The sequence below is a fragment of the Loxodonta africana genome, chromosome 21 (genome assembly GCF_030014295.1).
Source record: "Loxodonta africana isolate mLoxAfr1 chromosome 21, mLoxAfr1.hap2, whole genome shotgun sequence".
NCBI classification, from domain to species: domain Eukaryota; kingdom Metazoa; phylum Chordata; class Mammalia; order Proboscidea; family Elephantidae; genus Loxodonta; species Loxodonta africana.
Window position 1 is genome coordinate 43,273,835 of NC_087362.1, and position 22,133 is coordinate 43,295,967.

Sequence of the window (22,133 nt, forward strand, 5' to 3'; positions counted from 1 at the left end):
TGGCCTTTCAGTTAGCCACTGAGCACTTAACCACTGTGCCACCAGGGCGTCCCTCTTTTACTACAAACACCATAATCATAAAGAGGGACCAAAGGCTCATGGATAGTTATCTCTTATCAGATAGGATTTGCTGGGGAGTGGAGGAAGAAGCATGATAAATGCAGTTTGGAGTGCTCCCTTGTGTGCTGTTTCTCCATGGAAAAGGGAGAGGATCTCCATGATTACAGTCCCCTAGTTTTTTAGTATCACACAGGAAACCGTGGTGACATAGTGGTTTAGAAGTACAGCTGCTGACCAAAAGGTTGGCAGTTTGAATCCACCAGGCACTTGTTGGAAACTCTATGGGGTGGTTCTACTCTGTCCTGTGGGGTCATTACGAGTCAGAATCGACTTGACGGCAATGGGAGTGTCACACAGAAAGTGATCTTTAAGTTTTATTTCAAATAGTGACCAAATAAAATGGGGGACACTTTTTTATTATGATTTTATGTGGAACTTTTGATGTATAACATACATACAGAAAAGTTCACAAATCGTAAGTGTATAATTCAGTGAATTAATAATCACACAGATCAAGAAGTAGACCTTGAACATTGGGGTTCCTGGAAGGGTTTCATTTTAGTGGATGACATATAATATTATATTAAATCAGATGAAATTGCTGATATTTCCCCATTTTTGACCTAAAAAAATAAGTTTCAGGTGGTTCAACCTAACAGCTCATGAAGGTAAAATGAATGAGTCGGTTATTTTGTGATGAATTTGAAATAATTATCTCTCCTTGATGCTTATTCATATCCATCCCACTTATATGGGGCAAGAAGGGAGATGAAAGAAATTAAATATAGCCATGATATGGTATATAGGCCACCTTATCTTTTTCTTGGAGGTTGATACAGTTTTGTCCCTCCAGGAGAATTTTCTAATCCTCCAGGTGTCTAGTTTCACATGTCGTTATCACTTCTACTTTTTTTCTAGAAGCTATTTCAGTTTACTGAATTTCTCTTCATTTTCAGTAAAAAAAATTTTCCAGCATTTTTCTTACTCCCTTTTTGATCTCCACCCTTGAGAGCTTTAAATGAGAGAGAATATAGGAACAGAGTATAGCAGCATTAAAGTGTTGCAAAAAAGAAATTATAAAGTATTTTTGAGATTATAGAAAATATAGAGCCATTTTGGGATTACAGATCATTTCTCTATTCGTTTATTTGTTTCTCTTGTGTGTTTTTAACCTACCCTGCTTAGATCATATCATTACGTTTACTCAAATGTTCTCCAGATGGAATTTCAAGGTTTGCTCCTAGAAATTTAAAAATATGACAGACCTTAAAAATCCTAGAAATTTCACAGGCAATTAGAAAGCACAGGGAGGTGCTAACATTCATTTTGGCAACTGGACCAGCTATTAGTAGTTGATAAACCTGAAATATTGTTACTCCTAGGGTAACTCAGAAGGCCAAAACTTAAACATTAGGCATTGTCCTATATACATTTTCAAAAATTTTTGCAACCTCCCATATTTGCTTCATTTTATCTCACTAAAATAGCTGTAATGTAAATAACTGGGGAGGTCTTGAAGTTAATAAAATCATTTCTAATTTCCACAGTCAATATTACATACTCAGACGCTCATGATGGTGGCAGGAGTGCCCTCAAGGGTGCAACTCCTCAGCTTTAGCTTCCTCCGTTCCCTTCATTTCTCCAGGGCTCTCATTTTCCCCGTTGTGAAAATAGTTCCTCTCTGAAAATAGTACTGCAGTACCAAGACGAAGACTTATAATGTCCCTACCGCACCGTAACCACACAGCCCCCAAAAATTGAAGTTGAGCCTGTTTAAGAGCGCCTTCCTTCTTAGGAACAAGAATGTACCCTCACATACATACTCTGCTTCTCACCTGTTAAAGGGGAAAGAGAACAGAGTCTTCTGCCTTTATTTCTCCACTTGCACTGTGATCTTAGGACTAAGTACCTCAAACGTTGATTGTAGTTCCTTTATCAGAGCAGTGTTGTTAATGTAGTACAATGAAACTGAAGTTGCAGTTGGAGTGGGATGGGCTGGGAGGGAGGTGAAGGAATCCAAATACAGCTGTGCCTAGGTTCAGATTTTTCAGTCATTCCATTCCCAATTTTTGGAGTATATTATCGTACCTTTTAATCCATCAGATGTGTGGGAAGCTTTCATTTTATTCTATATTTTTCCCTTTTAATTTTCTTGGTGTTTTTCTTCCCTCCTCCTGGGTGTAACGTTTTCACGCACAGATGTCTCCTCGCTCTGCCCGGCGACGTTGGTCCATACAAGCAATTAACGACTTCCCGGTACTGTGCGCTGTGCAAATGCTCTCCTTGACTAATCCTGTCTTTACCCAAAGGCCCAAGAATAAAATGCCACCTGCCTGGCTTTGAGGAACCTGAAATGACAGGCTGGCTGGTTTTCAAGACCAGCAACAATGAATTTTTTACTGTTGTGGAGTCAGGGACCAAGAACTGCCCCCTTCTTCAGTCACAGAGCTTAATACTGGTTTCTTGGAAAGAACCCTGGTTGTAAGCCTTTTGCTCACCTGATTTCACATGGTGGATTGGATAATTTCACAGAGCTTTCAAAAGAAAAGCCTACCTTTAGCATGGGGGGCAGCAGAGGAAGATACAAGAGGCTTTCACCATTCTGTTTCTATAGTCTTGGTCTAGTTCAGAGAGGGAAGTGCCCACCTAATGCATTGGGCATGACACATAAGCTAGTTTTTATCCTTTAAGAATTTTTAGAAACAATTTTTTTCTCACCATATATATTTTGCATTGATAATAAAACATCTGCTTATGGACATTTTCTCTTCCTTTTCTTTATTTCTTACTCCTCTTGGCCATCACCCTCTTCTGTCTTCCTCTCCCACCACCTTCATGACTTCAGTAGTGCTAGGTGACCTCAAGCTGTGTGAGACAAGCCTTGAGGCTCTTGTATAAATTTCAGTAAGTATTTTTATAAATCATACTTAGGGGAATAGACCTATAGCCTTTCATGTAAAAACCAGTTGAAATCAGGATCCTCAATTAGCAAGTACAACTGCTGCCAGCCCTTGCAGTTGGAGTCACTGACAGGGCCACCTTTCCTGAAAGAGCCTGTCCCAGCTAACTGACTGCTGAATCTCCACGGAATTTCCAGAAGTCCCTGCTCCTGCTGCTATTTCAGCAGGAACTCATTTTGACTGACTGCCCGCTCTGCTGATTATGCATTGTTGATAGGGTTGCTGCGAAGCAGTTGGTGGCTTATTCTTGGGCTGTTTTTACATTTAACCCATTTATTGGCATCGATGTTGCCTTCGATTGTAGCAGTAACACTGGTGGTACAGTCGCAAGCTGGCTGTTGGTTGTCATTCAGTGCTATTTGCACCTCTGCCTCCCTCCTCCCCCCTCAACTCCACTCCTTTCTTCCTTCTCCTTTTTCCCATAATTCCATGAACACCTTCCTGGTATGTTCAGAGGAACATCCTGGTGCTCATCCCATAATAATTTGTCTGTCTTGCTTTGTCTCTCTTCCCTCCGTCCCTTCTCATGAAATCTCTGGGGAAGGGACATTTCCTATTGACCGGGCATTGAAAAGACCTAAGAGAAGTGCAGAGCCCTTTGCCTCCCAGAAGTACCAATTTTACCTCACATCAGAGTGTGACTGGAGCAATGCAGGGGGTTTAGTACCCCTGCCTAACCTGGAAAGATTAACTGTCCCCTTAGCCTAGTATATTATTGTTCCCTGGACCCATGTTGTTACCTGGCTGTTGCACAGACAAGAGAAAATCCTAAAATTGCCAGCAAGATATTAAGGGGGGAGGCAGTCTTAAGCGAGGTGTGAGTGGAATATGCACTCTTTTTCTTCCCAGAACACTGGAGACAATACCCTGAAAATTTATCCCATCTACTTGTTAGGGAGCAGCAAGGACCTGAAAGTAATTGGCCACGAGACAAGATTACAGAGTGACCCTTGTGGTCTGAAGAAGAGATATTTTGTATTTAAAAGCCAATAATCAACAAATTAAAAAAAAAAAAAAAGTTATTTTGTGACCCCTTAAGGATTTTTTAAATAATATTTTGCAGTTATCCCTTGCTGGATTAAAAGAGCTAGTAGTACTCTCCCATAATTGCTTTTACAGCTTGATTCTTGGTGGCATCTATAATTAGGGTAAGCCTATTTTGAAGAATCTCCTTCTATTAGAGGTTCAAAGGCAGCTTAATGAGGGTCCATAAAACATCGCCTTTACATTCAGTACAAATCATACAGAGAAACACCTAGGAGTCTGGTGTCTCAAGAAGTTAACCAGGACGTCCAGGAAATTGTGATTTCCACAATTCACTGAAGGATAATTGCAAAAAGTTCTCAAAAGTCTTCATGTATCCATCAGCACGTATTTGTCGACAGCTCCTATTGATCTGTTTCTATGACTGCCCTAACTTAAGACTGCAAATGGAGGAAGATAAGACATGGCCTGGAACTCTGGATTTTTTTGTATTTGAATATGCTGAGTCCTAACAAATGCATAAAGAAAATTACACAGCGTGAGTGCAGAGTGTTGAGCCTGAAATAAAGCATCTTGGCCTGACACCCATGCGCCCATGTGAAGCTGCGTAGCTCCGGAAGGGGAGCTGCATGCCTCTGCTGATGCTCTAGTTAGCAGAACACAGTCATGTGCTTGGCAGAAAGGTGACTTTTAAAATGGGTAATTGTAAAAGGATGGTTTTGGTTAGGCATCGCTGGAATCAAACACTAATCTTATATGCAGAAATGAATCTATTTAAAAATGGACCACACTACTTACATATTAACAGATGGATTAGTCAGGACTTAGTTGTTTGTTTTTTTTTTAATCAGAAATCACATGCTTAAAAGCAAGTTAACAAATATGGGCGTTGTAGTCTGACAGGCCTGTGTTCAAATCTCAGCTCTTATGACCATATGACCTTGGGTTCACCTAACTTCCTCATTTGTAAAATGGAGATAATACCCCCTATGTCATCTTGCTGCGGTGAGGCTTACGCTAGCTTAGAGCAGGAGCTGCTGACATTGTTGTTAATAGTAACAGACACGGCATTACATCCTAACTCAAACATTTTGTGTCCTTGAACTTGTGACATTTAGCAGTTTTCAAATGGACTAGTCTCCTTGCAAATGAGCCACTTTTGGCACACGGGCCTTAATATAATCATTAGTATGTTTTTGTTAAAATCAGGAAATTTTATTTTCACCATGAAAACTAGTAGAGCCTACTGCTCACGAGGCCTCCATTTATTTCAGCTGTATAATTTTACAGTGAATTGCTCGCTTGCCCAAGTGCTTCTCATTTTCTCTTTGTAATAAGGAGCCAGAGTGTCTGCCTGGAACAGTGTTTCCACAGCCACCCAAACAACCCGGAGATCCAACTAGAGGGATCATATTGTAGCTTTTGAAAGAGCTGTGGTTTCCATTCCAGGTGGAATCTTTTTAGCTCTGATCTTTATTTTTTTTAATCCAATACCCTAAATCTCATTTGAGATGGCTAATTAAATGGACTGTGAGTATGTAATATCCTGGAATTTTTAAATTGCTGGAAACCCGAATGAAAATCACAGTGAAATGAGCATCCGCACCTTATACCTCCCCTACTGTAGCAAACCACACCTTGCTGTTCACCGTCACTGCAGGCTAGACATACACTAAATTACCCTCCCTAAAATGTGTTAATGTTACATAGTACATTTAGCCCACATGTGACTACCCATATCTTGTATCAGCCAGCACTGCCTGGCTCCAACCCATTCTGGCAGATTGTTTGCTCTTTAACATGTTCTCCCCTCACTGGCACCCATGTCAGTATGTTTGATGGGTAGAGGGATAGTGTTTTATGAGTCTGCACATAATTCTTCAGAAAATAACCAGGGCAAGCAGAGAATTGCAGGACTACCCTGCATAATAGATTACACTTCCTCTTGTATTGGGGGATAATGATTTGTGTGTGGATAAACAGTGATGGGTTACAGTTCCAAACTGATAACGTAGCACACGTAGTTACAAATCATGACGAGCAGTTCGTAGATGTTTCAGCTAAGCTTCTTCCATTACCTGCTAGTCAGGAGCGAAGTCCAGCTTTCCAGAGGTACTCTTAATAACCCTAGAGGAGGTTGCGTGCATTGGGCCACTTTGGGAATTTGATGGGACATTGGTGGTCAGAAATACCTGAATTTAGACCGTGATTAATTCTGGGAAGAGTGATTGTATAGAAGTCACTTGTAGAAAATGAGTTTATTTGTGTGTAATCTACATGATGATCTAATCTAAAATCCTGAGGATTTATATACATTCATAATAATACGTTTTAAAATTTCACTTTCCAGTTCACACAGCCCTGTCCACCCACACCTTTACATTGTGCCCTTATTAACCTTGTGAGATTGGTACTGCAGACATTGTCATTATCCACAACTTAAGAGGTGAGAGTAGAGAGACATGAGAATAAATTTATAGCAAATAAATAAGTTGCCCAGGATCATGTGGAGCCAGTACATGGTGATAGTAAAACCAGAAGACCTAGATTTTCTGACTTTAAATTCCAGGCCCTTTCACCAGCTTTTGCCCTCTTTTTTAATAAATACATTCATTTCCCTTTGAGTTGACTCTCTTTGGTGCCCCTTTTTAAAACTCTGGCAATAAGAAAAAATAAGATATTGTTCCTCTGGCTCATTTTCATTTTTGAAGATACTAGATGGGGCTCCAGTCTAATAATTCTCCTTTCCCAGACCATCTTCCATTTCACACATGGGGGTTCCTCTATAGCCATCTGTAGATAAGGCTCCGGGGAGATGGGGGAGCTGCTCATGATCTTCCATGGCCATTACCTGAGTCCTGCTCAGTTATTTTTGGCACTCTAAAATAATCACTTTTAAAAGCAATAAAAGTCTTAGGAAAAACAGGGTAATTTCTGTTTGGGCTACTAAGTTTCCCTGTCTGCCTACCACAGATTAAGGTTTGCAGAAACCCACTGTTGTGTCTGAGTTAAATTTTCACCAAATCCTATTGAAACTGTCTCAGAAGAAAAAATCTTGATTGGTTTCAATCAAGAATTTTCACCTAGTGCTGAACCCAACCTTAAAAGTTGCTCTTCTCTTACATTTCTTGTGGTCTTTACTAACTTATTTAGCTGCTGTTTTTTTTTTTTTTTTTTTTTTTTGTCTGTTTTTTAAATTCTTGCTTCATGGTATCTATTTTTGAGCACCTGCAGAATGTACAAAGCAGTGGATGCTTATTTCCTGTTAGAACTTTGAACTAAGAGCTCAATGCCCTTTGTCATCCTTTTATTTCTTACAGATGCTGATTCATGTAATTGTGGGCATGATGTAATGCAAAGTCTCTGCAAATTACCAATGACCTGAATATGATGTACTGTGCGACTGTAAGTTTCCATTTATCAAAGTCCCCGTTAGTTATATCTTGTCATCTCTCTCAGAAATCAAGGAGATGGAAAAGTAAGCGAGAGGGATTGGACTCTGGCAATCGACCAATCAAAGCTGCTGGAAAAGTTATCATCCAGGATATTGCTTGCCTACTTCCTGTTCACAAATCATTGGGAGAACTGTATATGTAAGTTCAAACTTTCAAGGATGCTGCGCTTATAACTTAGTCAAGATTATTAAATCTTTTATTTTAAGTATTGGAGCCTTTGTTCAAAAGTAGTTTTCAGAGAAGCTCAGTATATTCGTTTTCTATTGCTGTGTAACAAGTTGCTATAAACTTAGTGGCTTAAAACAACATACATTTATTAGCCAAAGTTTCAGAAGTCTGGGCCTGAGTTAGCTGAGTCATTGCTCAGGGTCTCACCAGGCTGAAATCGTGGTGTTAGCTGGGGGACAGTGTGTGTTCTTCTGATCCTCAGGGTCCTCTTCCAAGTTCATTCAGGTTGTTAGCAGAATTGAGTCCCTTGCAGCTATACAACTCTTCAGGAATTTCATCTTCTTCGAATGTCTCCTTGATACTCCACCTTCTCTCTAAAGGCTCACCTGATCAGGTTAGGCCCACTTTGGATAATAATCTCCCTTTTGAAGAACTCAGAGTTAATTGATGAATAACTTAATCACATTAATAACATATTCTATCGCATTACTGGTTCTGGCTACATTCAGAGGAAGGAGATTATTTGAAGTGTGCGTGCCAGGGGGCAAGCCCATCTTAGAATTCTGCCTGCCACACACCTGATATATAAACAGATAAAAGCAGAATGACTTTGGTTGAAAGGCGCTGGTAGGGTGGTTGACGGGCATCAGAGGCCAGCCTGAGGTTTTCTTCTTCTTGCTGAACTTGAACACATGATGAAAAGCATTTATTTTGCAGTGTAAACAGTACTGTTTGTGTTAGGAACCAAAGTCAGTGTTGCACATATTTAAATCCATTTTTATTCAACCCCAAAGTCTTGGGAACGCCATAGAAAAGCTGGTTGAAAAATTAGTATTTGAGAATGACCTCTTCTCCTGACTTCAAAGGGGTGCGCAGTTTTGCATTCTTCAGGCCTGGACCCGTCAGCATAAATTACCTATAGTTAAGCTTTACTCCAAGTCAAATAGAAACGAAGCCTAAGAACAACACAGAATAACACATTTTGAATGACAACACAAGAAGCAGTTGTTGGTCTGTTTGTTAAACCAAGAATAACTAATTTAGGAAGCTAAATAAATAAATAAATAAAATTTTTTTTTTTAAGACTAGAAAGCTACTTTTTTTTTTTTTTCTTCCAGATTGAATGTGAATGATATTCAGGAAACATGTCAGAAGAATGCTGCTTCAGCCATGCTTGTTGGAAGAAAAGATCTTGTCCAGGTATTGTATATCCCCTTTGGTGGAGGTCTGGATTTTTGTTTGCCAATGTGTATATGTTAGGGAAGCTTTCCAAATCACCTGGATGTTTTTCTTATTATTGCTTAGTTGGAGAGGTCCTAAAACACTTTTCATTACACCTAAATACTTTTCATTACATCTCTTTTCTATTTCAATACCATGATGATTGTTACATACCTAAATTTGAGTATCTATATCTTTGGCATTTGTACCCTCAATTCTTTTTTTTTTTTCTTCTTACTTTTAAAAATGCTTCATTTAATAAAAGGTTTGCCAGAGTGTTCCTTTGATGAGAGTTTTTCAGTTTTTAAATGACGATTTAACCTTAGAAATTTTTGCAGGAACATATCTAGTATATTAAAATAAGCTGAGCCTATATTGTTTGTTTTAACAGCTTTGAGATATAATTGATATACCTTCCAATTAATTCATTTAAAATATGCAATTCAATGGCTTATAGTATATTCAAAGTGGTGCAGCCATCACCATAGTCAATTTTAGAACATATTCATTACCTTAAAAAGATACCCTGCCCCTCTCAGCTGTCACCCCCACTCCCTCCACCAGTACTCCCAGCCCGAGGCAACCACTAATCGACTTTGTCTCTATTGCACCCTTAATTCTTTAGTGTGAGGATTAGATTGAGCAATGGAAACTGCTAGCTATTATTCTATCAGCTCAGTTTTTTTTTTCCTTAAAACCTTCCAAATGAGCCAAAACTAAGGCCTTCTCTCGATTTTTATCTGATTAAAAATTCCCTAAGGTTTCCATTTGTCTTCCAATAAACACTGTCAAGACTCTACCCCCAAACCCTTTTGGGAGAAATTTAGGCATGCATTTAATCTTTTTCTAAAAAAACCCAGCCACCTAAAGCTCAGTGAACATGAAGGAGGCAACACGAGTAGTAGAAATCTTGCAGAATTCATAGTTCAGCTGTAAATGGTGGAAGGATGATAGTTCAGTTTTGCCTCCTAGAGATAAAGCCTTGGGCAAGTTATGTCAGACTCTCTCAGCCTCTGTGTATGCATGTAAAATGAGAACCATCAGACTAATTAATTACCTCATGGCCTTGGTGAAAAGATTGGTAAATGCAATACTAAGGTAGACTCAAGGTTCGTGTTTGAAAAAATAATCTCTGAGGAAAAACTATTTTCTAGATTTTTTTTTTTTTTTTTTAAGTTTTCAGTACTTTTCTGGCAGAGTCGATTTGGAAGGTCAGGCTAGTTCAAGTGAAGTGGAAAAAGACCTTTGCATTCAGATAGGCCTGGATTTGAATCTGGGCTCTGTTACTTTTTAGTTGTGTGGTCATAGGCAAGCTACCTAATCTTTCTGAACCTCAATTTCCTCAACTATAAAATGGGAGCAATACTTCCCAGGTGATTATGAGAAATAAATAAGAAAATACATATAAAGTTCCCATACCTCTACCTGGTAGATGATAAACGCCCAGTATATGGTCCGATTGCTACTGCTGTTTTTCTAATTATCATCAACGTTTGTGGCATGTTACTGCTTAATTGGACAGAGAAATGACACCAGTGAAAATGCTTGAGTTTTTTTTTATTGTTGTTGTTTTTTTTTAAATAATTTTTATTGTGCTTTAAGTGAAAGTTTATATTGTTGTTCTTTATGCATGTGTTGAAGACGATGTGTCTACTATTTTGCAACCAAAAACCCACTGCCATCGAGTTGATTCCGACTCATAGTGACCCTATAGAACAGAGTAGAACTGCTCCATAGGATTTCCAAGGAGCAGCTGGTGGATTCGAACTGCTGACCTTTTGAATAGCAATTGTAGCTCTCAACCACTGTGCCACCAGGGCTCTACTATTTTGCAAAGAGTTACAGAAATAAACCCAAGTGTCACTCTTTTTGTTAAAGACATTTATTTAAGAAATGGTTATTGTAGGTGAGGAAATATCATGCTTAGATTGTCAGTCAAGGTAGCAAACATCCTGCTCTAGTAAACCATTAGCTTCTTTCAGCAGCCATTCAGATGGGTCATTGTTTATAGGGATGAATGTAAACCTCGGGTTTCTCGTGTTAACCAATATGTGGGTGTGTTATTTAAGCATGTTGGTGCCATATAATTTAATTGATTTTATATGGCCAGTATGCTTCTTATATGGGCATACAATGATGTGTTGCTATAAAGAAAGATTTTCCAAAATTAGTATTAGATTTTTACAGATATTGGTAGCGGGTTTGGGGTCTTTCTTTATAAGCTTGATGTATTTAGCATTGTGTCTAGGATTTAATAGACAAGTGCACACGTGTCGCTGCTTCATGACTCCAAGCCCCATGAGATTTCAGGTTTGGAGGTATTCCCCAGATTGAGTGTCAACAAAAATAAAGCCAAGTCTATTTTGTCTTGGCCTATTTTCCTTAACCTTCAAAGAGCCTACTGAAACTTTTGTAATGAAGGCAACAAAGTTTTTCATTCTTTAGGTGAAGATGGGCAGATCTGAAAAGTAATACAGGTGCTCCCCGCTCCCCTCCCAACCCAGTTCACCAATGAAGCAGCAGAAAAAGTCATGTGAGTTAGTGGTTAAATAGATGACCCATTGAAGTTACTGTACTGTGTTGTTTCTCTGAAGTCTCCTGAATATTGTTTTTTAGGCTATTGTTTCTTATACACATTCCCTGAAGATCTTGTTAAAATACAGATTGTGATTCAGTAGGTCTGGAGTGGGGCCTAAAGTTCTGCATTTCCATAAGCTCCCAGCTTGTCCACCCTCAGAGTCATAGGCTTTAGGCCGCATATGGAGAAGGGTGGAGTTCTGCCATGATTTTTGTTCCTGTCCTCACCAGTCTGAGTTTGCATGTTTCTCTTTGGTTTGTCCAGGTTTGGTCACTGGCTACAGTAGCTACAGATCTTTGCCTTGGTCCGAAGTCTGACCCAGATTTGGAAACACCCTGGGCTCGACATCCATTTGGGCGACAGCTGCTGGAATCTCTGTAGGTTTTGAGAGCTAAAAGTGGGAAAAATGAGTGATATAAATTTTAGGGCTGTAAACATTTTAAATGTTGTCTAAGAGAAAGGTGCAGAGGCCTAAGGAATGAGAGGAAGAAGAATTTTTCCTTCTGGTGCCAAAACAATTTCAGTGCAGAACTAATTTCATATAGGAGAAGGAACTATGTAATATTTGTTGTTCGTAACAAGGATTTGTGACCCAGAGACTGATATGTCCTGTGTCACATCAGTCTGAACACAAAAATCTGAGTTCTTAAGATGATAAATGTTTTCTCGGGTGCCACAGGGTTTAGCCCCTGAGAACAGATTAGAAAATTGTGTTTTGGTTTTCCCATTTCCAAAGGCTGTGATACTTTCACCCTGTTAGGCAGTTTATGTCATGTGTACTCCAATGTTGTCAGTCTGCTTAAAACACTGAGCTTGTGTTCAATTTATTGCAGCAAAATATGACATACTAGAAATATACAAAATAACGTACAACTGAGTAAAACCACCTGAACCTCTGTAATAGTGAGGACTAGGTCTCAAGCATAGCAACAATTGTGAGGTTGGTGCAGGACCGGGCAGTGTTTTGTTCTGTTGTGCATAGGGTCGCCACGAGTTGGAATTGACTCGATGGTACCTAAACGACCACAGATCCTGAACAGAGAAACTCTACTCCCTTTGGGGTGGAGCTTGCTTTACTTACTTGTTGAAGCCGGACCTGGGGCAAATACTCAGGCGTTAGTTGCTTTATCATTAACACAGGGATGATAATGCTTCTTCTACCTACCAAACGAGATAGCAGGTGTGAAAGCACTTTTTAAAATATTAGATGTTGAGTGATAGAAAGATAGTGATATTATTCCATCACCAAGTCGAAGTCCTTCTGATCCCTACCTCGTGTTTGAGCATAGTGAGCCTGAAAAGAACAAAGGGGATCTGAGTACCTAAAAGGTAAAAATATTCTTTTTCTTTAATAGCTCAGATTCGTAATTCTCTAGTCTGTGGACTGCTTGCTGTACATTGGTGGTACAGTGTTCTTTGACTGCCTTCATGTAGCTTTAGGTTATAAGAATGAAGTCTATAGAGACCCCCCCCCCCCCGCAAAAAGCAGTGTGCTCTTCCTTGAAATTGGGTTACTAAGAAAGTATGTATTGCATCACTCAGATGTTGTGTTCGTCGACCTAGCTCTTGGCAAAGTGGCATTGAAGTTTGAGCCCATGTCTGATGCCAGCAAAGCTTTTGTGTTAGCTGTTAGGTCACTGGTAATATTCTGATATGTTTTATTCCAAAACACATTTAGCCAAACCACTTGATCTGTAGAGAGCCCCAGTCCCTGATAGGGGTTTTTGAGGCAGAATTACAAATCGTCCCTTCTTACTGCTATGGCAACAACCCATCATAATTGTGGTAGTTATCCTTCCTGTATCCCGTATCTTGACTTGTTTTCTTTCCTCTCATCATTTTCTTCAGGTTGGCTCATTACTGTCAGCTTCGGGATGTTCAGACATTGGCTATGCTTTGCAGCGTGTTTGAAGCCCAGTCTAGGCCTCAGGGAATACCAAACCCCTTTGGGCCTTTTCCTAACCGTTCTTCCAATCTTGTGGTGTCCCATAGTCGATATGTAAGTGTGTGGTTTACTGGTTTGTGTCTAAATGTTCCTGAATGTAAAATTCCATGTGGAATGGTATTTTGATGCTCCTTCTCTTTGTTCTTCTCGTCCTGTCTGTAGCCTAGCTTCACTTCCTCTGGTTCCTGCTCAAGTATGTCAGACCCAGGGCTCAACACTGGTGGCTGGAACATAGGTTGGTATCCAAATGGCTTCACCCGTGCTGGGTTTTTAGTCCAATAAAGTCTGTGTGCATGTTGTGAATATGTAATCTGTTATAGATGAGCATTCTCCATGTTTTTCCTTGTTTCCCATATCTCTTTAAATTTTGGAAGATGGGGATACAATTGCTAGCAAGGCCTGGGCTTTCATGTTTGAACAGACCAATTTCTTGCATCTTGCTGGGTATCTTTTTAGCTTATAACTGATATTGGAACTTCTCACTCTTCACCCCCAAAACCTGACCTTACCTTTCTACATGATCATTTGTGTCTTCCTGTTATCTACCTCTTTCAATGTAGAGAAATAAGTCTGGGCCTGTCTCCAGTTGACCATAAAGGTCTGCCTCAAAATAGGTATATTTGTGTTTTCTGATTTTTTTTTTAATTTTATTTTTCTTGAGTATAAAAACAATACATGCCAAATAAGGAAAAACAAACAAAAAGTATTAGAGAAGAAAATAGTAATCATTGATAATCCTCTCACCTAGAAATAATATTCGTTAACTTTTCAGAACCTTTTCTTCTAATTTTTGTGGGGGGGGGGGTCATTCTATATATGCAATTTTTTGTTCTGTGTTTTTAATTTATCATACGCATTTTCTCGTCATTTAAAATATTTTTATGAATAATGACTATATAATATTCCATTATATCAATATACCATAATTTGCTTAATCATTGTGTGTGTACTTAATGAAAAGGTTAACTTAATAAATATCTAGACAAAAAGGTAAGGCATGGGAAGGGTTCTCTTTAGTTGTGTTTCTCAGAATCTCAGCTTAGTTTTTCTTTCAGGGGAGACATTGGACCCACTGCATTAAGAAAGAGTTTCAGATATTTTGCGTGCTTTCTCTAATTTCCATCTTCCATTCCCATTTGGTTTTCTTCAGCGGGAAGAGAGGCAGAACATTTATCTTCACCCTGGGGAGAGTCTTCACCGGAAGAAATACGTTTTGGGAGTTTGACCTACAGTGATCCTCGTGAACGAGAGCGTGACCAGCATGATAAAAACAAAAGGTAACAACCTTCCTCAGCGAGGCCTACCATTTCATAACTCTTAGATTCTCCAAAATTATACTTGCTTTAAGGAAGGCACATAAAATGCCTCCTGGTATTGAGTTTGTTTTATCTTAAAGGAACTGACAGGAATTTAAAAATTCTATCCAGGCTTCTGGACCCTGCGAATACGCAGCAATTTGATGACTTTAAGAAATGCTATGGAGAAATCCTGTATCGCTGGGGCCTGAGAGAGAAACGAGCTGAAGTGCTGAAGTTTGTTTCCTGTCCCCCTGATCCTCACAAAGGAATTGGTAAATATGAATTTCTCTCTTTTCCTGTCACTACCTGAAAGGTCCTCTAACTTAATTTGTCCGCAGCATGAAACTTGGGATGAAATTCTGTCTTCTCATTTGTAAGCAAAAATTTCTAAAGCATTTTGAGTCTATTCCAAGCTTCTGAAAACCCTTTTATTTCATAACAAGATTAAATGTCTATTGTGACAGAAGTAATTTTATATGAAGTACTCAGGTACTGATTGGTAGTAGGAATATTTATTCATTTATTTAACTAACATATACCAAGGTCTTCTTAGGTACTAGGCATAGTACTAGCATACTTTTTCTCCTTGTGGAACTCACAGCTTAATGGAGAAGAAAAATGAAATAACAAATTGGAATAACTATTACTGAGCAAACAAAAGGTGTCCAGCAGGGGTAATAGGGAGGGAGAGTTCTAGAAGATGTGTTCAGGTGTCTAGGGCAGGGCTCTCTGAGGAGATGATGTTTCAGCTGAGCGCTGAAGGAGAAGGAACCATCGGGCAGACCATCTGTCTGTCAGTCTGTCGTATTATGATGGCTTGCATGTTGTTATGATGCTGGAAGCCATGCCACTAGTATTTCAAATATCAGCAGGGTCACACATGGTGGACAGGTGTCAGTGAAGCATCCAGACTAAGACTGGGAAGAAAGGCCTGGAAGTCTAGTTCCAAAAATTAACCAGTGAAAAACCTATGTATCACAACAGAATATGGTCATATATAGTGCTGGAGGATGAGCTCCTTAAGCTGAAAGGCACTCAGAATACACAGTGACAGTGACAATGGACTCAAACATACCAATGATCATGAAGATGGCTCAGGATCGGGTAACATTTCGTTCTGTTCTACATAAGGTCACCATGAGTTAGAGCCAACTCCATGACAACTAACAACAGTAATATCTTAGCAGGAAACTGGAAGTTTGTTTTCCAGAGAAGGTAAATGCATTTCCAGGGAGTAAGGGCCCACGAAATACCTAGCGTAATAAGTGAAGACAGACCTCGAATAAAGAGAAGATCCTAGAAGCTTCTAGAGAGTGAAAACAGATCACATTCTAAGGATAAGGACTATGAATGGCATCTCACTTCTCATGAACAGAACTAGAAGCTAGATGACAGTGCAGCATTGCCTTTAAAAGTCTCAAAAAAAATTATATATAACTTAGAATTCTGTACCCAGATTATCAAGTGTGAAAGTAAACCTTCAGCCTGTCTAAGAAGGAGGAGAACATTCGAACCAGAAAGTAAGGAAATCAGGTTGGTGGTAAAGGGAGATCTGTGCAGCAGACCTGGAGACAGACCGTTCAGATTGGAATGGTTAGAAAGGTTTCAGAAATATTATCTCCAAGAGGAGAAAATTGGGGGGTGGGGAAATATATATGTGTATGTGTGTACATATATATAGTACATTTCAGTGTTCAGTGTATTTATAGAAGATTCAAATATTTGAGGGAGAGTTTAGAAATAGATATGTTGATAAGTACATAGCAAACTAAGCAAATGAAAAAACCAAGATAGTTACTAACTCTGGAAAAACAAAATAGGCAAGAAAGGAAAAGTAATCATAGTATCATTATGTTTACCTAGATAAATAACGTAAAGGCTGAATATTACAGCCAACCAAAATGCAAATAGAACTATATTGGGGAAGATGAAGGAATAAGTGGTCTGTGTGTGGGAAGAAGGTAGTTGGGGAGATGAGGGGAATGAAAGAGAGCATCCACTGTGGAAAGTGAATAGATAATGGTTAAATATGAAAATTAAAAAATAGCTTTATAAATATGCTGTTTAGAGATACGGTGGTAAAAATGAAAAAAAACAGTTAAAGAGTTGAAATGATTTCCTTTAGGGAGCAATAGGGGTACGTGGTAGGGAATGCTGGTTTTTGTAATAAGGCTCTTAGAACTATCAACTGTATATATGTCTATACAGTTTTTATCTTAAAAAATAAATAAAGTAATATATAGATACAGCTATTGAATAACAAGGATTATTTTAATATGAATTCTTTTTGTGTTTTTGAAGAAATGAGAAGATACAAAGTGCTATTTGGTCAATATATTTTTCAGAGCATCTAAATGCATGAGAGTACATAAGGGAGAGATTAATGATACCCTGAATCAATTTGTCTTTTAAAATTAGTTTTCAGGAAAATATATGAATCACAGATATATGTAAGTGATGTATTAGTCCATCGATCAGCTAAACCCTTATCGCCATGTATTATCATAAAGCCTCATACTGGAGTCTGTGGAAAGTACAAAGAAATATAAGGTATGCTATCTGGGATTAAGGAGTTTATAATCCAATCAGAGAGAGAAAAAAAAATTCTTGAAGACTTAAATGAATTTCAACAATGAATAATATGTCTTAATACCAATAAAAACAATATTGAAAGATTTTAAAAAGGGTAAGGGATGGTAAAAGGAAGACTCACAGACAAAAACATTAAGAAAAGTATTTTTATTTGCAGAGTTTTACAAAGTAGTCCAGACTTTGAAAGAATCAGACTCTCCAAACACAGGACACATCAGGTAGTGAAAGAAAAAGATTACAAGGTTACCAAGATTACAGTTAGTCTTCTCATGGTGGAAAATGCAGTTTCCTCTTTGATTTTTATACCTGCAAGGGTTATCACATATCTGCAGACATTATCATAGCAAATTTGAGGATAAGGTTATTTTTTTATTCAGGGGTGTCTTAGTCATCTAGTGCTGCTATAACTGAAGTACCACAAGTGGATGGCTTTAACAAAGAGAAGTTTATTTTTTCACAGTAAAGTAGGCTAAAAGTCCAAATTCGGGTTGTTAGCTCCAGGGGAAGGCTTTCTCTTTTTGTCGGCCTTCTCATCAATCTTCCCTCAGCCTAGGAGCTTTTCTTCGCAGGAACCATAGGACCAAAGGACGCGCTGTGCTCCTGGCACTGCTTTCTTGGTAGAATGACCCCCCTCCCACTTCCCTTCCCTTCCCTTTTTATCCTTTTTATCTCTTGGGAGATAAAAGGTGGTGCAGGCCACACCCCAGGGAAACTCCCTTTACATTGGCTCTGGGATGTGACCTGGGTAAGGGTGGTGTTACAATCCCACCCTAATCCTCTTTAATATAAAATTACAATCACAAAATGGAGAGTAACCACACAATACTGGGAATCGTGGCCTAACCAAGTCAACACATATTTTAGGGGGACACAGTTTAATCCATGACAGGGGGTTAGATGTTTATGCAAAGGATCATGACTTCACTTATTTTGGCAGAGAGTGGCAGAATGGGTAAAAAAAAACATGATTCAACTGTATGCTGTTTATAAGAGACACACCTTAAGCCCAAGGACACAAATAGGTTGAAAATGAAAGGATGGAAAAGAATATTCCATGCAAATAATAACCAAAAGGGGTGGCAATCTTATGGCTTTGCTGGGTAATTCTGTCAAACATTTAGAGAAGAATTGATTCCTATACTCTTTAAACTCTTCCGAAAGATAGAGAAGGAAGGAACACCCCCTAATTCAGTCTCTGAAGCAAGCATGACCCTGATACCGAAATCAGACAAAGACACCACAAGAGAAGAATACTATAGGCCAATATCTCTTATGAATATAGATGCAAAAATCCTCAACAAAATACTAGCAAACAGAATACAACAGCATGTTAAGAGTCATACATCATGACCAAGTGGGATTTATTCCAGGAATTCAGGGATGGTTCAACCTCAGAAAATACAATCAACATAAAATTACCACATCAATAGAACAAAGGAAAAAAAACATACAGTCATCTCTATGGATGCAGAAAAAGCATTTGATAAAATCCAACACACTTTCTTGATGAAGACCCTAAAGAAGATTGAAGTAAAAGGGAAATAGCTCAGTATGGTTCAGAGCATATATGAAAAGCCAACAGCCAACATTATGCTTAATGGAGAAAGACTGAGAGCTTTCCCCTTGAAATGAAGAAAAGGTGCCAGCTCTCACTACTTCTATTCAGTATTGTATTAGAAGGCCAAGCAAGAGCAGTAAGACAAGAAAAAGAAATAAAAGGTATCCAGATTGGAAAAAGAGAAGTAAAATTATCTCTGTTTGTGGATACATGATCTTATATGTAGAAAATCCCAAACAGTCCACAAGAAAACTGCTAGAGCTAATAGAGGAGTTTAGCAGAGTTGCAGGGTACAAGCGCAACAAACAAAAATCGGTTGGATTTCTATACACCAGCAGTGAGAAATCTGAAAGGGAAATTAGGAAAACAATTCCATTTATAGTAACATCTAAGAGAATAAAATATCTGGGAATAAATCTAACCAGGGACGTGAAGGATTTATACAATGAAAATTATAAACCACTGCTGAAAGAGATTAAATAAGATTGAATACATGGAAAGATGTTCCATGTTCATGGTCTTGATATTGTTAAGATGTCAATACTGCCCAAAGCAATCTGTAGATTCAATGCAATTCCAATCAAAATTCCAACAGCCTTCTTTACAGAAATAGAAAAACCAATCCTCAACTTTATATGGAATGGCAAGAGATCCCAAATAGCTAAAACAGTGTTGAAAGAGAAGAACAAAGTGGGAGGACTCACACTTCCTGATTACAGTAATCAAAACAGCCTAGTACTGGTATGGCAGTAGACACATAGACCAATGGAATAGAATTGAGAGTCCAGAAATAAAATGACACGTCTATGGTCAACCGATTTCTTTTTAAATTATACTGCAGATGAAGGTTTTCAGAACAAACCAGCTTCTGATTAAACAGTTAGTATGCATATTGTTTTATGACATTGTTTAACAACCCCATGACATGTCAACACTGTCCCTTTTCGACCTTGGGTTCAACCGATTTTTGACAAGGGTGCTAAGTCCGTTTGATAAGGAAACAAGAATCTCTTCAATAAATGGTGTTGGAAAAACTGGATTTCCACACTGTCTTAGTCATCTAGTGCTTCTATAACAGAAGTACCACAAGTGGTGGCTTTAACAGAAAACAAACAAAAAGACCAACCCAGTGCCATCGAGTCAATTCCAACTCATAGCGACCCTATAGGACAGAGTAGAACTGCCCCATAGAGTTTCCAAGGAGCGCTTGGCAGATTTGAACTGCTGACCCTTTGGTTTGCCGCCGTAGCACTTGACCACTACGCCACCAGGCTTTCCAGGTTAACAAGGAGAAATTTATTCTCTCACAGCCTAGGAGGCTAGAAGTCCAAATTCAGGGTGCCAGCTCCAGGGAAAGGCTTTCTCTCTCTGTCGGCTCTGGGGGAAGGTCCTTGTCATCAGCCTTCCCTGGTCGAGTTTCTCAGAACAGGGATCCCAGGTCCAAAGGACACGCTATCACCTGGCTCTTGGTTCTTGTTGGTAGGAGGTCCCCCCGTCTTTCTGCTGTCTTCTCTCTTTTATATCTCAAAAGAGATTGGTTTGGCGGAGCCAAGATGGCGGACTAGGCAGACGCTACCTCGGATCCCTCTTACAACAAAGACACGGAAAAACAAGTGAATCGATCACATACATAACAATCTACGAACCCTGAACAACAAACACAGATTTAGAGACGGAGAACGAACTAATACGGGGAAGCAGCGATTGTTTCCAGAGCCTGGAGCCAGCGTACCAGTCAGGTACGGCACAAGCACAGAGAGCTGCCCCACCCCCCTGAACTAACCCCGGGAGGGGGACCAGCCGGTTCCGCGGGCGGCGTAGGACGCAGCCAGTAGGAGAAGTCCCCGGGAGGCAGTGACTGGTCTTGGAGCAGAAAGAGCAGCGTCCGAGCCGGGGAACCGTCCCGCAGGGATTTCGACTGGACGCAGGTACGGCATAAACACGGACAGTTGCTCCACCCCCCTGACCTAACCCCGGGAAGGGGACCAGCCGGGTCGCGCGGGCGGCGTGGGACTCAGCCGGTAGGAGAAGTCCCCGGGAGGCAGCGACTGGTATTGGAGCGGGGAGAACAGCATCCCAGCCAGGACACTCGGTCACGGCACAAGCACGGGGAGCTGCTCCACCCATCTGAACTAACCCCAGGAGGAGGCCCAACTGGTTCTCGGAGGCGGCACGGCCACGCGGCTGGAGGGACGAGAAGTCCCCGGGAGGCAGCGACTGATTTTGGAGTCGAGAGTGCACCGTCCCAGTAGGGGAGCCTTGACGCTGGGCGTGGGGCTAGAAGCGGAGGATCTGACCGTGACTCCAGCGGGCCAGACCCCCCGGGGGCAACCTCCACACAGCCAGCACACATAGGCAAGGCGCCCGTGGGAATCTCAGATATAATAGTCATTCCAAGCAAGACAAGCAACTCTGGCTATATTCTGAGGTGCTACTCTCCTATCTCTCTGTTCCCTCCCCCACCCTCCCCAGGCGGCTTCATTAACATCTGAATAGCCTGAGCCAGAGGGAGAACTCTCATAGGGATCTGACTGCATTTTTTTTTTAGCGGATTTTCTCGAAAAACTAGTTTCCCAGTGATGGCTCGGAGACAGCAATCCATATCAAACCACTTAAAGAAGCAGACCATGACAGCTTCTCCAACCCCCCAAACAAAAGAATCAAAATCTTTCCCAAATGAAGATACAATCTTGGAATTATCAGATACAGAATATAAAAAACTAATTTACAGAATGCTTAATGATATCACAAATGAAATTAGGATAACTGCAGAAAAAGCCAAGGAACACACTGATAAAACTGTTGAAGAACTCAAAAAGATTATTCAAGAACATACTGGAAAAATTAATAAGTTGCAAGAATCCATTGAGAGACAACATGTAGAAATCCAAAAGATTAACAATAAAATAACAGAATTTTTTTTTAACAGAATTAGACAACGCACTAGGAAGTCAGAGGAGCAGACTCGAGCAATTAGAATGCAGACTGGGACATCTGGAGGACCAGGGAATCAACACCAACATAGCTGAAAAAAAATCAGATAAAAGAATTTAAAAAAATGAAGAAACCCTAAGAATTATGTGGGACTCTATCAAGAAGGATAACCTGCGGGTGATTGGAGTCCCAGAACAGGGAGGGGGGACAGAAAACACAGAGAAAATAGTTGAAGAACTCCTGACAGAAAACTTCCCTGACATCATGAAAGACGAAAGGATATCTATCCAAGATGCTCATCGAACCCCATTTAAGATTGATCCAAAAAGAAAAACACCAAGACATATTATCATCAAACTTGCCAAAACCAAAGATAAACA

General features: G+C 39.7%; 1 protein-coding gene across 3 annotated transcripts in view; it reads left to right on the forward strand.

The window, feature by feature from the left end:
• WDR59 (WD repeat domain 59) overlaps positions 1–22,133 on the forward strand; it is a 104,784-nt gene that overhangs the window by 68,063 nt on the left and 14,588 nt on the right. For all 3 annotated transcript variants that reach the window (XM_023556684.2, XM_064273777.1, XM_010596821.3), the window contains exons 19-25: positions 7,464–7,597; positions 8,746–8,827; positions 11,691–11,803; positions 13,275–13,425; positions 13,534–13,606; positions 14,522–14,648; positions 14,799–14,941. In XM_023556684.2, coding sequence (XP_023412452.1) covers positions 7,464–7,597; positions 8,746–8,827; positions 11,691–11,803; positions 13,275–13,425; positions 13,534–13,606; positions 14,522–14,648; positions 14,799–14,941 — 823 coding nt within the window. The remainder of the gene's footprint in view (positions 1–7,463; positions 7,598–8,745; positions 8,828–11,690; positions 11,804–13,274; positions 13,426–13,533; positions 13,607–14,521; positions 14,649–14,798; positions 14,942–22,133) is intronic.